This window comes from Ursus americanus, chromosome 6 (genome assembly GCF_024610735.1).
Source record: "Ursus americanus isolate L20-20 chromosome 6, mUrsAme1.1.p, whole genome shotgun sequence".
Lineage (NCBI taxonomy): Eukaryota > Metazoa > Chordata > Mammalia > Carnivora > Ursidae > Ursus > Ursus americanus.
This window is the reverse complement of record NC_142132.1, coordinates 26,382,020-26,396,529: the sequence shown is the minus strand read 5'-3', so window position 1 is coordinate 26,396,529 and position 14,510 is coordinate 26,382,020. Positions and strand designations below refer to the sequence as shown.

Sequence of the window (14,510 nt, the reverse complement as noted above, 5' to 3'; positions counted from 1 at the left end):
CCGGTGCCCACCCTGCTAGGAGGAGGGGGTTAGGGATGCAGAGCAAAGAGCAGCCCAGACTCTAACAGGCTCGTCTCAGGCCAGTGGACTAGAGTTTCCTCTTCTCTCAGAAAGACCCCAACCCTCAGCCACTGCAAGACCCCGTCTCTGGGCTACGTTCACTCTGACGGTACCTTCTTCCCTGATCTAATGACCCCCACTGGCCCACCAGGAAGAAAAGGAAAAGAGTGAACCAGGTGTTTCTCAAGACTTGTTCTTTTGTTCCTTTTCCCCCCTCAACTTTCCTGCCCTTCTCTTGTCACCTGCCCTGTCCTAGATTCCTTCTGTTTTCCAGAAGATTTGGGGAGTGACTGAATGGTGTGGGAGATCCAAGTGAAGATACAGAGGGGGTAAGACACGCTCTTGTTATGAGTCCCCCTTCCCTTGGATTAGCTCCTTTTCTGAAGCCAGGGGCTATCACAGAGCTGGGCTGCCTCCAGCTCTCCGAGGAATGGCTACTGAGTGACTGAGCCTACTTGTCTGATCTTCCCCAGGCTCTTTACTGGACTGGGGCACAAGAGCCCCACCACCACCACCAGAAGGAAGGGGGTGGGCAGTGTCTGGTGGGTCTGGATGGTGTGGTGGCAGTGTCCCATGTGATCCTCTTGCCTGCCCCATGGCTCCTCTGGAGGGGTGACCTGATGAGACTGAAAGCTTCAGCTAAAGTGACCCCAGCACATTTAATGTCTTCAATTGGATTTAATTTCCAAGCACTTGATTCAATTAACTCAGCAGGAATTGTGGTAGGAGTTCAGGCATGAGAGGGGGACAAGCAGCTAAAAGAAGGGCTGTCTTTGGGAGCAATGCCCTGCTCCTGGCTCTCCCCTGGCTCTGGAGGGTTCTCCACAGATCTGGCATAGATACTGGGGCATGGACAGAGCATGGGCAGCCCCTTTAAGGATTGAATTCTAGATGAAGATGGGACTCCTGTTTGGAGTTCTTAGAACAGATAAATGTAAATGGGCCAAGAGATGGGCTTTTACAGTGGAGGGCAAGGAGTCCTTTGCTACTGCTTCATGCCCTTATTCATTTCATAGGAAAGGGATCCATAAGCAGCAAAGGCAAGGGAAGCTATACATCTCTTAACCTAACTGCCTTCCACTAGGGCCAGGAGACTTAGGAGGAAAGTGAGGATAGGCAGACGGGACGACCACCTGGGAGATTACCTTAACTGTCTTTGAGAAATGAGGTCCGAGTAACAGAGATGAAGGAAAGCAAACCAACAAAAGACACTAAAAAGACCATCCCATACAAATCAATTTTTAATAACTTCAACTTGCCACCAGCTTCCAGCTCCAGCTCCTCTGGGGTTTATCACTGTGGAGAACACTACATGCCCCAGGCTGAGCTACCCCATCTAGTGATCAGATGACCTAGCCCCTGATCTCTCAGGAATCTGCGTCTGTACGTGGCAGCATGCTGGTGGATTCTCTGGAACTAGTGCCTATCTGCTCAATGGTGGAGCCACAACTCTGGTTCCCAGGGAAGGCAAGTATCCTAAAGAGATTTGAAGCTAAGTGGAATAGCAGCCAGGGAGGTCCCAGACCTGCTCTCACTGCTGGTTTCCTGCACTTCCAGAGTCTTCCTCTGCTGCTTGTTCCCTGCCAACCTGAGGGCTTTAGAAAGTGCTTTAGAAGGGGGGAAAGCTCAGAGCAGCAGCTACTTTGAAAGCAGCTGCGGGGTATGGAAAGCCTACAGTAGTCCAGTGGAGGCTGTCCAGAGGAGGAACCATGGGCCAACTTCCCAAAGGCCAGGAGACTTGCCTGTGGCTCCACCCAGAATATGGGTAGACAGAATGGTCTCTCCATGATGCTCACCTGGTCCCTTTCAGATGGAGGGCACCCTGCCCCCAGCAGGTTCTCTCCCTTCCAGTCACCAGACCACAACAGGAACAGATTCCTCCCCTGAGGAAATTCTTAGGCAGGCTGGATGTAAACAACAGCCGGGTGAGGGGGCGGAACAGTGGAGGGGAGCTCAGCAGAGGCAGGAGAGGCTCCCAGAGGAGAAGGTGATTGGGAAGGTGGGGAGGCTGCTGGAAAGGGAACCAGCAAAGTAGGCACCTGAGGGCTCCAGAAAACCTGTCAATGTTTATTTCACACACACACCCTAAAGACAATTTAAACCAGACTGAAAACTAAAAGCTAAGGTTGTGACCCTATAGTGCTGACCAATCAATGGGCTGGAAGGCAGGGGAAGCTAACAGGTACTCCTGGTGCCAAGAATCAAATCCAGAAATTGGTGGCTGGACAGCAGGGCACTGGGCATATTCTAATCTCCAGTCTCCCAGATTTAGAAAGTAGAGAAAAGGTCCTCCACTCCTACCCTACCTTGAGCTGAGCTAAGGGTCCTAATGACTGGACAGAGTGCCTGCAGGGGACACAGACTTCAAGCCCAGCTCAGCCCCAGGCCCAAAGAAAGCAGAACTGGCTCCATCTACATCTGAGAGTCTGTTTTCAGACGCCTCAGAGAACCACTGACCCTTAGGATATTGGCATCATCCTAAGACTTGCCCCAACAGCCCCTGAAAATTAGTCAGCAGCCACAATTTATAATCTCAATTGGAAATGTGAGAGGGTATCCAGAGAGCCCATGCTGGAAGTCCCCATATTCTTGAAGGCTTCTCCCTGTGCCCACCCAAGCCCTCCCCAAATAAGATTATCCCTGGTTTGCCCCTCCTGGCCCCTGCTGTCCAAGCTCCACTGAAGCCCGGCCTTCACCGAGAGAACTCGGTATCTGTGTTATTCTCCAACCTTGGGGACAGCCCCTCTCCCCTCAGTCCCCCTCCAGCCCAGGAGCCGCAAGGGTAAGGGCAGTCAGCAGCTGCTCAGATATGCGTGGCCTCAGGAGATAGTGGAGAACTCCTTGAGCAGGACTTCCTGGCTGAGTGTGTGGAAGGCCAGGTTTCTCCGGACGTTGGTGCTAATGGATCGAACCTGGGAAAGGGTTGGAGAAGGTAAGAGGGCACAGGCAGAGAGAAAACAGAGGAGAGAGTTGGTTACACACAACAGAGGGCAGTGCCTGAGGGACAAAGCCAAGATGCAGTGCTACGTGTTTCTCTATAGGAGATGAATCTTAACAGCTATCATTTCTGCAGGCAAATGAGCAGTTATGTGTAAGTGGGAGGAGAGAAGAGGGGCTGAGAGACAGCAACTTCAGGGGATGTGAGAAGAGCATCTGAGCACCTGAAGAGGTAGAGGTAAGCACAGACAGGGAAGGAGGGTGAGCTCAGGCCTTTGTCCTTGCCTTGGCCACGCAGAGGAGGACTGGTCTGGTCAGTGGTCTGATACAGGAGGAGAAAATGAGACTAGAGAATGCATTTCTGATCTTCTCTTCCTTTGTATTTATCTACTTTTCTGGGTTGGAAAGAACACCTAGAGATGCAGCCCCTGTCTGGCATAGATGGCAGGAGTATGATCCAAGGAGGCTGATGACCAGAGGAGGTCATACAGCTTGTGAGCCCCAGGCTTGGAAGCAGGACCCAGGTTTAACTCCCAGTCTAACACTCTTTCCATACCACAAAGAAGACCCCCTGCTTTAGAGGAAAGACTGGTACATATCCCTGCTGTGTCCCCACTGCTCCCCTCACACACTTTCTCCCCATAAACTGAGACCTTTGCAGGAAGTGTTGCCTATGTCAGTGAGGAAAGGACCTGTGGAGAAGGAGTCAGAGGGCCAAACTTCCTGCCATACTCTGAGTGGGTTCTAGGAGGAATCCATTGCACTCTCGAAGGAGCATTGTTCATGGGAAGTAGAAGTGAATGGTGTATGAGAGACTAAGTGGGGGAAAAAGGAGAAAAAGCATGCATATCTACCCCGGCCCCCAAAGACCAGGGAGCTTTCCTCCTATTTCTGCTTAGCTACAGGAAATGTAATGAAGTCATCAGACAGGAGGCAGAGGAAAGGGCAGCATAGCAACTAGCTGGCGGCTCAAGATCATTAGCTCTGAGCCGGACCAGACCCTCTTTGCTCCCTTGTGTCAGAGGTACAGATATAAGGAGAACTGAGTCAGGCGAGGCTAGTACCAAAGGGCCAGAGACAGAGCTCCCCTAACTCTCTCCTTCACGGTCTTTTCCTCTCCAATGTCCTACTCTCTTTGTGAAGTCTGGGCCCCCAGTAAAACCCCACATCAACTTAAAGACTTGCCACGCACCCCATAAAGATGCTTGACTCTGCTTTCTTTATATTCATGGCTTCCCCGTTCCCAACTCACTCACTTCCAGATCTTCCTCACCCTAGGGAAGTCCAAAATCTCAGGAATCTCAAGTCAGGGTCAGAGTCGGGCTGTGTTTAGCACAAGACAGATAATCTACAACCCAGCACCTTCATCACAAACTTGGCAGGGGGAAGTAAAAGCTGGACTGAGGTGCGTTCTACCCAGCTCAGCGGGAGGGCTGAGCTATGGGAAGGAGGTACAGTGTGTCCTGGTCTCAGCCTCCAGCCACAATGTTCATTTACAACCAGGTAGGTGGAGTGGCAGGACCCAGACGGGCAGGCCTAGCTTCTCCCAAGAGCAGCTCTGAGCACAGGCCAGGAGAGAGACCATCAGCAGGGAGAGGCCGGTTCTGTGGCAGGGCTGACTGGGAGGTGGAGTAGGAGGCAGAGCAAATGCTCACTGGCTCCAGGTGGCCAAGGGTGGGGACTGCAGGAAGCTGAGTGACTGGAAAGGGAGTGTGGGGGCAGGGAATGAGGACAGGGGAACTAGATTGGGAGGGCACTCAGACCAGAAGCCAGTTAGGAATTTAGGAAGAAGTGATTGCATAAGGAGGAGAAGAATCAATGACTCTCATTAGCTGCTTGGAGGACGGATAAGGAGTAATGAGCCAGAGCTGCCACTGGGAACACACGTCAAACCCCAGGCCCAGCTGGAGCTGTTCAAGGGCTGTCTCCATGGCTGCAGAAGAGAGATGGATGGGCAATTTCGCCTCAGAGAACCCTAACCCTCACCCTTCCCCGCCTGGCACTAGTACCCTGGGGAATATCTTCTCTCATTGCCCGGTCCTGGACTGCTTTAGAAGAGAAGTTGCACACCCAATCTCAGCAGACCCCTCAAGCCTTATTTCATTGGCCTTTGGCAAACTGTGGTTGCTCCCTAGATGCCCACCTGCACAGTATAATCCACTGGCTGGGAAAGGGCCCTGGAGATACAGGCAGAGATGGCGGTGGGGCAGACTCACCAGCTCTTTGAAGAAGGCAGCTTCCTTGTGCTGCTCCGAATAGCGCTCATACTGGTCCAGGCCATCCTGCAGCTTCAGTGTGAGCGTGTCATAGTTGGCTCGTACTACCTCCAGCACCTGGGGGAGGTCAAGGGCCAGGCAGGACTTAGGCCATTCAAACCCTAGGTCACTTGGTCCCCAGACCCCTCCTGCTGCCTCCTGGGTTGGATTCAATCTGGAGGAACACCTCCAGAGACTATGCTCATTACTTATCACCCAGAAAAAAGTCTGGCCACAGAGAGCAATTCCTCAGGTTTCTGGGACCTTTTTTTTTTTTTTTTAAGATTTTATTTATTTATTTGACAGAGCAAGCGAGCGCACAAACAGGGGGAGCAGGAGAGGCAGAGGGAGAAGCAGGCTCCCCACTGAGCAGGGAGCCCAATGTGGGACTCGATTCCAGAACCTTGGGATCGTGACCTGAGCCGAAGGCAGATGCTTAACTGACTGAGCCACGCAGGAGCCCTCTGCGACCACTTTCTAATCTCTTGTATTCCTGACTTTTCCTGACCCATCCCGCCTGGCCACCACGGCTGTTTATTCGGGATATGGTAAAAGAGCACGAGAAGAGGTGACAGAACAGTGAGTGTCTGAGCTCAGCAGCATCCTGATACCATAACTGTGTTCTCAGCCATATCCCGCAGCTTTCTTTGGCCAGGTTGTCACAGTTGCTGAGTAAGAATTTGCCAATGTCTCCTTTTTCCCTTTCTGGGAACCACATTTCTTCAGTCCCGGGATGTTCCTCAGCACCATCTGCCACTTGTTTTCATCTCTCCATGCCAACTCAGTCTTCCCATCCATTGCCTGGATCAAAATTTTGGGCTTCCAGCCTTGGGATGTAGGGGACACTTTCTTGACTAAGCTAGAGCAGACTGCATCTTTTGTTCTGATGAGGGGTCTCTCCCCTTTCTCATTCTATGGGGTGGGTAGATTCAGACCTCCACTAACTCCAGGAACCTTGGATCTCTGTGGTTCCAAAAGGAAGTTCTGGTGTGACCTCAGTTGTTAAGACCATGAATTGGTCTTAGGACAACTTGGGGGAAATGCACTACATCAAGATAGAAGTGAGCTGGGCAGAAAGGAGAGACCAGGAGATGGAATGACTGCTCACTGTGGTAATCTGGGTGCTAGCTATTTTGTAACTTGATCTGACTAGGGTGGGAAGTCTATGATGTCATGGAGAGCTCCCAGCTCAGTAAGGAACTTGGGAGGAATGAGTGAGGCTTAATTCTTTTTTTTTCTTTTCAAATATTTTATTTATTTATTTGCCAGAGTGAGAGAGTGAGCATGAGCAGGGGGGAAGCAGCAGGCAGAAGGAGAAGCAGGCTCCCCTCTGAGCAAGGAGCCCAGTGCAGGACTCAATTCCAGGACCCTGGGATCATGATCTGAGCTGAAGGCAGACACTTAGCTTAACTGACTGAGCCACCCAGGCGTCCCATTGTGAGGCTTAATTCTAACAGAAGGTAGGGGTGAAGAGAATAAGCTAGAGTCAGGACTGGTCAGAGGGAGGAAGATGGCCTCCTGAGGGGCACAAAAGTACCTCTGGGCTGTTCTCACCAATTCAGTCTTGTGCCAGGACACACTTCACTTGGTAGCAAACACTTCTGCCTGCCAAGAATTTCTGAGGGGAGAGTAATGATGGAGAACACAGGGAAGGCTATGTCCTCGAGTCTGGGGGGAAGGGATAGCTAGGGCAAAGGTCCGGCGCAGGCTCCAGACTCAGTCTCCTTTCCTCCAGACACTTAGCTCCTCAAGGTCACTCTGCCTGGCTATATCCGAGAGACCCTATTATGGGCTGGCTCCTTTGCTTCTAATTCCATTTGTCAGCTCTGTCAGCAGGAGGACCAGTACTCAGCAATGGCAGTCACCCACAAAGTAATCCAGCCCTCTCATACGTGTGGGCTGTGCCTGCAGCTGAAATATCTACAGCCAAGGTCTTGGACCAGAAGTGAATGTCTTGAACCCTTAAAAAAGCAAAATTCCTCCAAGATGGAACCGGACCCCAGGAACCAGACAGAACAGAATAATACATGCTTTCCCTAACCCTGAACTCAGGGCAGCCTCAGCAATGCCTATGACCAGCATCCTGGCTCAGCCAGCCCTGAGGGGTATCAGGTTAAGACAAATCCCATGCTCAAGCCAGTTCTGAGAAGAAGGTGCAGCGTGTCAAGAGATGCTGCATCTGGAGAGCCTCAGGCCTCAGGGCATGCTGCCCTGATCACCTGGGCTTTCTCCTCCCACCACGGCCAAGTGGAAGGTCTAAGATCTCACTCAGAACAGGGACTTTTCATTTCCCAACAAATCTGGTTTTTGCCAGAAGAATTAGTTCAGTTTCTTTAAGGGACGTGAAAGCAGAGAAGGTCCTTGAACTATCAGTTCCTTGGAAGGAAAGCAGAGGCCTGGCTGGACTTAGTGCATGACCTCAGCTCTCCTCTTATCAGGTCGTACTTCCTTTCTTCTTTTTTTTACCCACGGGTAAGCTGCCTTCAGTCCACTCTGCCTCTTCCATCTCCCACCCTATTCACCTCTCTTAGATTCCCAGGAGAAGAAGACATTCTTTTTTTTTTTTTTTTAAGATTTTATTTATTTATTTTACAGAGACAGACAGCGAGAGAGGGAACACAAGCAAGGGGACTCTGACAGGGAGAAGTAGGCTCCCTGCTGAGCAGGGAGCCTGATGCGGGGCTTGACACCAGGACCCTGGGATCATGACCTGAGCCGAAGGCAGACGCCTCACGGCTGAGCCACCCAGGCACCCCAGAAGTAGATATGCTAAGTTCAGGTCTGGGCCCTAGCCCACTTGGGACTCTGGAGCACTAGGGCTACATTCCTATTCTAGGATTTGGCTTTCTGTACCTTTGGACTTTAGGAACATATCCCATTTGGGCTTCACATTCCACACTGGCCTGGGACGTGGCAAAGGACAGTACTCAGGCAGAAGGCAATCTCTCAGGGTGCTTGTACCTTAGGTTTTACCACAATTTGTAACCCCAGTCTCTGGCTTTCTGGCCATTCCAAAGGTCCTTCCCCAATCCATCAGGGAACACTCTATTTCCCAAGTGCAAGCCCACCTTCCGTCATCAGGTTGTTGGGCTTGTGGGCTTCCTAGAACCATGCCCACCACCTCAGCTCAAGGCAGTTCCAAAAGCAGAAAAACATTAACAAGCCACAGGCTCTCTAAGGAGTCCTTATACGCCCACATATGGCCCTCAGTAGACAGACGCCTGGGTCCTGGCAAGGGACCTGACAGAAAAAGAACTTAACTGGGAATCCCACTCTTACAATGGATCTCAGACAATTTACCTAAGCTCTTTGAGCCTCAGCCTGTCTCTCTCTATAAAATGGATTTTTTTTTAGATTTTTATTTATTTATTTGAGAGAGAGAGCGCATGCACGCAAGAGGGAGAGAGAGAGCACAAGTGGGGTGAGGGGCAGAGGGAGAAGCAGGCTCCTCGCTGAGCAGGAAGCCCAATACAGGACTTGATCCTGGGATTCCAGGATTGTGATCTGAGCCAAAGGCAGGTGCTCAACCGACTGAGCCACTCAGGCATCCCTATAAAATGGAATTTGAATTCACCTTCCTAAAAGAACATGGGAATAAACATTTTGACTCCACATACAACTGATAAAAACATTATCATCCCAGTGGCTACACAGCTACCTGGACAGCTCCTGGGACTTAAGAGGAATGGTCTTCACAGCCCAGGAAGTACTTACCGATTTCAAACTAACCCAAAGAACCTTTGTGTAGAAATAATTCTTCACCACAAAGGAACATCTTCTGGATTTAGGTGGAAGATATAAATGGCCTCAGTTTCAAAGATCATATGCCCTCTTCTCTGCCTTGAAATATTCTGCCTCAGGTGAAGGAAGAACAAACTAGGAGTGGGGTAGGGACTAAACCCCTCCCCTAAAGTCTCTGGAGGAGAAGGGCCTGACATAGGCTTTAAGGTCAGAGAGATGAATTTTGGTCCCATATCAACGACTAGTGAGCTGTAAACTTATACATATTACTTAATCTCTTTGAGACTCAGTTTTCTTATCTATAAAATGGGGATAACACTACCCATACTATAACCTTATAAAGCTGATATAAGAATGATATGAGATGACTGTCCAATGTCTAACACATAAGGAATAGTCAATAAATGGTTACTAATTTTACAATGAAAAGTTCTTTCTGGTGACAATAGACATTTGGTAGTTCTTATCCCCAGATAGTTCTAACCATAAGCCAGGAGATAGGGCCTTGCACATCTTCATTCAGATTCTGGTAAAGAAGAAATCTAATTTCTCTATTCAATATGAAAGCAGGCTTCCATAATGACCCCACTATCCTTAGTGTAACTGGCAATGCATTAGCCAGAAGTCAAAGAATATCTAGTACCCACTGCTTAACAATCCTGATGTTATCCAAGAGGATATAGGTTAAAGAAAAACTCAGCAGAGATGCCCAGAGAGGCCAGTTTTGCATAATACAGGTTGTGAAGCTCCTGGCCGTATCAGGATCAGGAAGGAGAGAGACCCAGTGCACAAAGTGAGATATATATATTTATTTATTTATTTTCAAAAAGCTCAATATTATTGAAGAGGTTCAGACACACACACCTTTCCCCAAGCACATATGATAGGCATTCCCCACAGACTATTCAGTAGCCTGGGCCCCATTTTTTTTTAAGTTTTTTTTAGCAGAGCCTTTGAAATGGGAAGTAACTTCTAGCCTAAAGATAGCAGCAAAGGAGAATTACCAATGGAAAAGTTCCTGGCAAATGGCTATCCAATCTTGATGTTAGAGGTCTATGCCTTGTGTGTGAAAAATTGTTTAGTCTCAAATGTCTGATGGACTGAATTCCAAGAATGAGAATTTGCAGACATCTAAGTAATAGGATGTGACCTGACAGCAAACTTGTGTTCATTACCTTCTCAATCTGAACTGACATCTACAGTATAACCTATTTGGGGAGAGTACGTAAGACTGCTAGCCACCCACTTTCAGCCAGGGCAACATGTATATCTTTCCCTAGAAGCCAGGCTGCCAAATGAGGATGAAACCACAAGGTGACAATAGAGACACTTAGTGAGACTTCTTATAGAATAGGAAATAAACATGGAACCTATTAAGACTGCAGTGGGATGTAATAGAAAGAAGCTATAGAGTTAGAGAAACCTGGGTTCATATCTTGGCATCATCATTTAGTACTTATATGACCTTGAGCTGTCTACGCTTTAGTTTCTTTATCGGTAAAACAGTCATCATCACACCACTTTTTATAATATTATGAAGATTAGAGATAATATATGAAATAAACATAAAATATAAATCATAAGATCTAGCCAACGGAAGGTGCCAATGAATGAAGGCTACTGAGATTGAAACAAAAAAAGAAATGGAAATAGGAAATACTTGATCCATTCGAATAAGATGAATGAGGTGGTGAAATGGTGGCCAGGAAGGTCTGGAGCTCTCACTAAAAGGAGAACGATATGGAAGGCAACCATGTCTCTTTTTGCCAAAGTGTTACTATGGGGACAGAACCACAGAAATAATAGTTCTGGAAGGCACTTTTGAAATCACCTGCCTAATCCATGGCCCTCATTTCACAGATGAAGAACAGATGTCCAGAAAGATTGTAAATACCCAAACACAAAGCTGGAATTAGACAAGAGAGTCTTCTGACTCCCAATCCAGTGCTCTTTCTGTATTGGCAAGCTAATTTAAACTGGGGGCACATTCCTTAGTTTACAGGCTAAGCTTAATTTTTCAGAGAACAAACATTCAAGGAATTCAAACTCACTAAGGAGTGGGGAAGCATGACCTGTGGAGAGCTGGAAAGGTAACCTGGTGAAAGCCTGGTTTGATGCTTTAAGTTTTCATTGCTACCAGGTCCCTCAGGGCTCCAGGGCTTGTCAATTTCCACCAACAGCAGCTGAAGATCCTGCTCAGCCCTGCTGCAGTTGGTTATCAACTACCACCAAAACTGTAAAGACCACGCCAAACTCATTATCAGCAAAATCTAGTTTGGGCTGCTATTTTATTTTTATTTTTATTTTAGAAAGAGAGAGAGAACACAAGAATGAGGGGCAGAGGGAGAAGGAGACAGAATCTCAAGCAGACTCTACACTGAGTGTGAAGCCCACAGACTGCACAGAGTGCAGAGCCCACACAGGGCTCGTTCTCACAACCCTGACATCATGACCTGAGCTGAAACCAAGAGTTGGACACTCAACCGAATGAGCCACCCAGGTGCCCCGGGGTTGCTATTTTAATTATTTGTTACTCATTTAGAAGCTTGAAATACAAAGGTCTTTAATCTTCCATGGGCTTCTTTGGCTGCAGCCGTCAGGTGGTCTCCAGGCTTGGGACTCAGGGTGTTAAAAATATTCAGTGAGGGGTACCTGAGTGGCTCAGTCGGTTACGCATCTGCCTTTGGCTCAGGTCATGATCCCAACATTCTGGGATCGAGTGCATCGGTTCCCTGCTCAGCGGGGAGGCTGCTTCTCCCTCCACTCCCTCCCAAAGATTCAATGAATACCTTCTACAATGTGACCCCTCCCTTTTTAAAAAGTAAACTCTATGTCCAGCATGGGGCTCAAACTCATGACCCCGAGATCAAGAGTCTCAGGCTCCACCGACCGAGCCAGCCAGGGGCCCCAAAATACATTCTACAATGAATGCTCATACCTCAAGGCCAATTTTTCATTCTCTGAAAGAGACTGTAACCACTCCCTTCCCACTTCCATGCCCTTCTGCTTTGACCCTGCCAAACCCCTAATCCTAGAAAAATTAATCTCTGGATGATTTGAAACAGATATAGTAATTATAAGGAGGAAAGATGATAAACGCTTTTAGAGGATTTTCATGATAATCGCCATCTTATCTCTCCCACTGGACTCTGGCCGTTTGCTCTATTTCAGGTGTTTATTCACTAATAGAGAATATTATTTTTTTGCTCCATTTTTTTTCCCCATAAGGTGAGCAAAGACAGCGTGAGAGATCAAGCTCTGAAATCACAAACGGAGAGCATCATCAGGTGTAACACTGCATATTGCCTTTTCTTCTCTCTCTCAGGGTTTGAGAAAGCTGACCAGATACTGCTTATTCTACGAGCTGATGACAGAGAAATAATGAAAGAATTTGGTCCATGGCAAGTTGTTGGGAAAGGAAATTCATTCCTTGCAATGGTTCCACCTTTGGGACAAAGCTATTCTTGTGCCCAGAGAACCAAGAAGACTGGACTAAAAGGGTTTGCTCTCCATGCCACCTGTCTAAACTGTTCATTGCTCTAGCATCAAGTCCTATCTCTAAAGAAATAGTGCTGAGCAGAGCAGGCCTTCCACAACAGTCAGTGGTAAAGGGACTGCTAGAGGGGAGAGGAGTGGCCAAGTAGTTGCAGGCAGTTTTTATGGTGAATGCAGACTGAGATCTCCCTCTCGTTGTCCCGGGAAGAACACACGTTAAGTCAGCCAGGAAGTCTGAAAACTTTTTCCTTCTACTACCCAGCAAACTTCCTCAAACTCAAAGGAAGATACCCTTTCCTCTAAAAATGAGAATGACCTATTCAAGGCATTGCCTAGCTCCTTTCTCTGAATCTGTTATAGGGCTGAAATGCTCTGTAAATTTTGGCAAGAGACTGAAGACAAATTTGAAGTCTGATCATTCTTTTTCTCTGAAAGGACCTAATCTATGTAGCCACTCATCTGTCCTCTACTTTCCCTAAACCACACCTTCCCCAGAACTGGTGATGTGTCTCCCAATGAGGAACAACCCTCTCTCCTCCCAGAAGCAATAAAGGTCTGTCCCTAACCTTGCGATTTCACCAGTGCAAGGACAGCCTCTCAGTGGCCTCTCAGTTAAGCAGTGCTCTGCTCAGGTGTTGCACTGCATGGAAGCAGAATTCGGATGATAAAGAAGCAAAAAGACAATTCTTCCTCCTCCATAACCCACATTTATTCTTCTAAATTCAGAATTAGCTAAACAAGAAGCACTGCAAAGATGTTCTCCAAGTAAAGACCGTGACGGGTCACTACTGGGTCTAGTTGTACTTGGGCCCTGAAAAAGAGTTTCAACCAACAGCTACTAATTTTCAAAATAACATAGTTAGGAGTATGGCTGTATTTCACTCTCATGTGGAATTTAAGAAACACAACAAAAAACAAATTAAGGAAAAAAGAGCGACAAACCAAAAAACTGACTCCTAACTAGAGAGAACAAACTGGTGGTTGCCTGCGAGGAGGTGGGTGGGGGATGGGTGAAACAGGAGAAGGATTCAGAGGACACTTACCTGGGGCGCCTGAGTGGCTCAGTTGGTTAAGCAACTGCCTTCTGCTCAGGTCATGATCCTGGAGTCCCAGGATTGCATCCCGTGTCCCACTCCCCGCTCAGCAGGGAGTCTGCTGCTCCCTCTGACCCTCCCCCCCCATGCTCTCTCATTCTCTCTCAAATAAATTTTAAAAATTAAAAAAAAAAAAAAGGACGCTTATCTTGATGAGCACTGAGCAATGGATAGAATTGTTGAATCACTATGTGCATACCTGAAACTAAAATAACACTGTATGTTAATTATACTAGAATTAAAAAAAAAAAAAAAGTATGGCTCTAGAGTCAGGCTGCCTGAACTCATCCTAGCTCTACCACTTACTAGTAGGTTAGCCTGGCTGGTAAGCCTCAGTTTCCTCATCTGTAAAACAGGGATTATAATAATGTTCTTCAGAGACAAGTAGTTGTGAGGGTTAGATAAGGCAATAGATATAAAGTGCCAGTCATACTACCTGACAAAGAGTGCTTTACATTATGATTCTCTTTCATTTTAGTATAACTCCACGAATAATGGCTTTTTGTTCTTTTTTTTATTTAAATTCAATTAACATACAGTGTATTTTTTTTTAAATAATCTTTCACTTTTTTTTTTTTAAGATTTTATTCTATTTGAGAGAGAGTACAGCAGAGGGAGAAGCATGCTCTCTGCAGGGAGCATGACATGGGGGCTCAATCCCAGGACCCTGGGATCATGGCCCGAGCTGAAGGGAGACATTCAATTGTTCAACCGACTGAGCCACCCAGAAGCCCCATGATATATAGTGTATTATTAGAAATAACTGCTTTTTAGAACCTGAAATTCCAAGCCTTGCCATAAATGAGCAAACTCTCCCCTCCCCCACTTTCTAGAAGAGATGTGTCTTCCATAGGCTTCCCAAAGAGGGATTTCCTGTGGAGAAAAGAATATATGTAGACAGGCAGAGTGGCAGGTCCTCTCCTGGAAA

The 14,510-nt window shown here is 47.6% G+C and overlaps 1 protein-coding gene and 1 long non-coding RNA gene across 5 annotated transcripts in view; one reads left to right on the top strand and one right to left on the bottom strand.

Moving 5' to 3' along the window:
* Positions 1-1,285: 1,285 nt before the first annotated feature.
* Positions 1,286-14,510, bottom strand: part of ARMH3 (armadillo like helical domain containing 3) — a 175,387-nt gene continuing 162,162 nt past the window's right edge. For all 4 annotated transcript variants that reach the window (XM_087862761.1, XM_045802937.2, XM_045802938.2 and 1 more), the window contains 2 exons: positions 5,214-5,330; positions 1,286-2,972 (listed from right to left, as the gene is read on the bottom strand). In XM_087862761.1, the coding sequence (XP_087718887.1) occupies positions 2,880-2,972; positions 5,214-5,330 (210 nt within the window). In that variant the 3' untranslated portion in view covers positions 1,286-2,879. The remainder of the gene's footprint in view (positions 2,973-5,213; positions 5,331-14,510) is intronic.
* LOC148109774 (uncharacterized) lies at positions 2,967-14,162 on the top strand. Its single transcript, XR_015724741.1, has 2 exons — positions 2,967-3,235; positions 12,319-14,162. It is a non-coding gene; the product is annotated as an uncharacterized LOC148109774 (long non-coding RNA).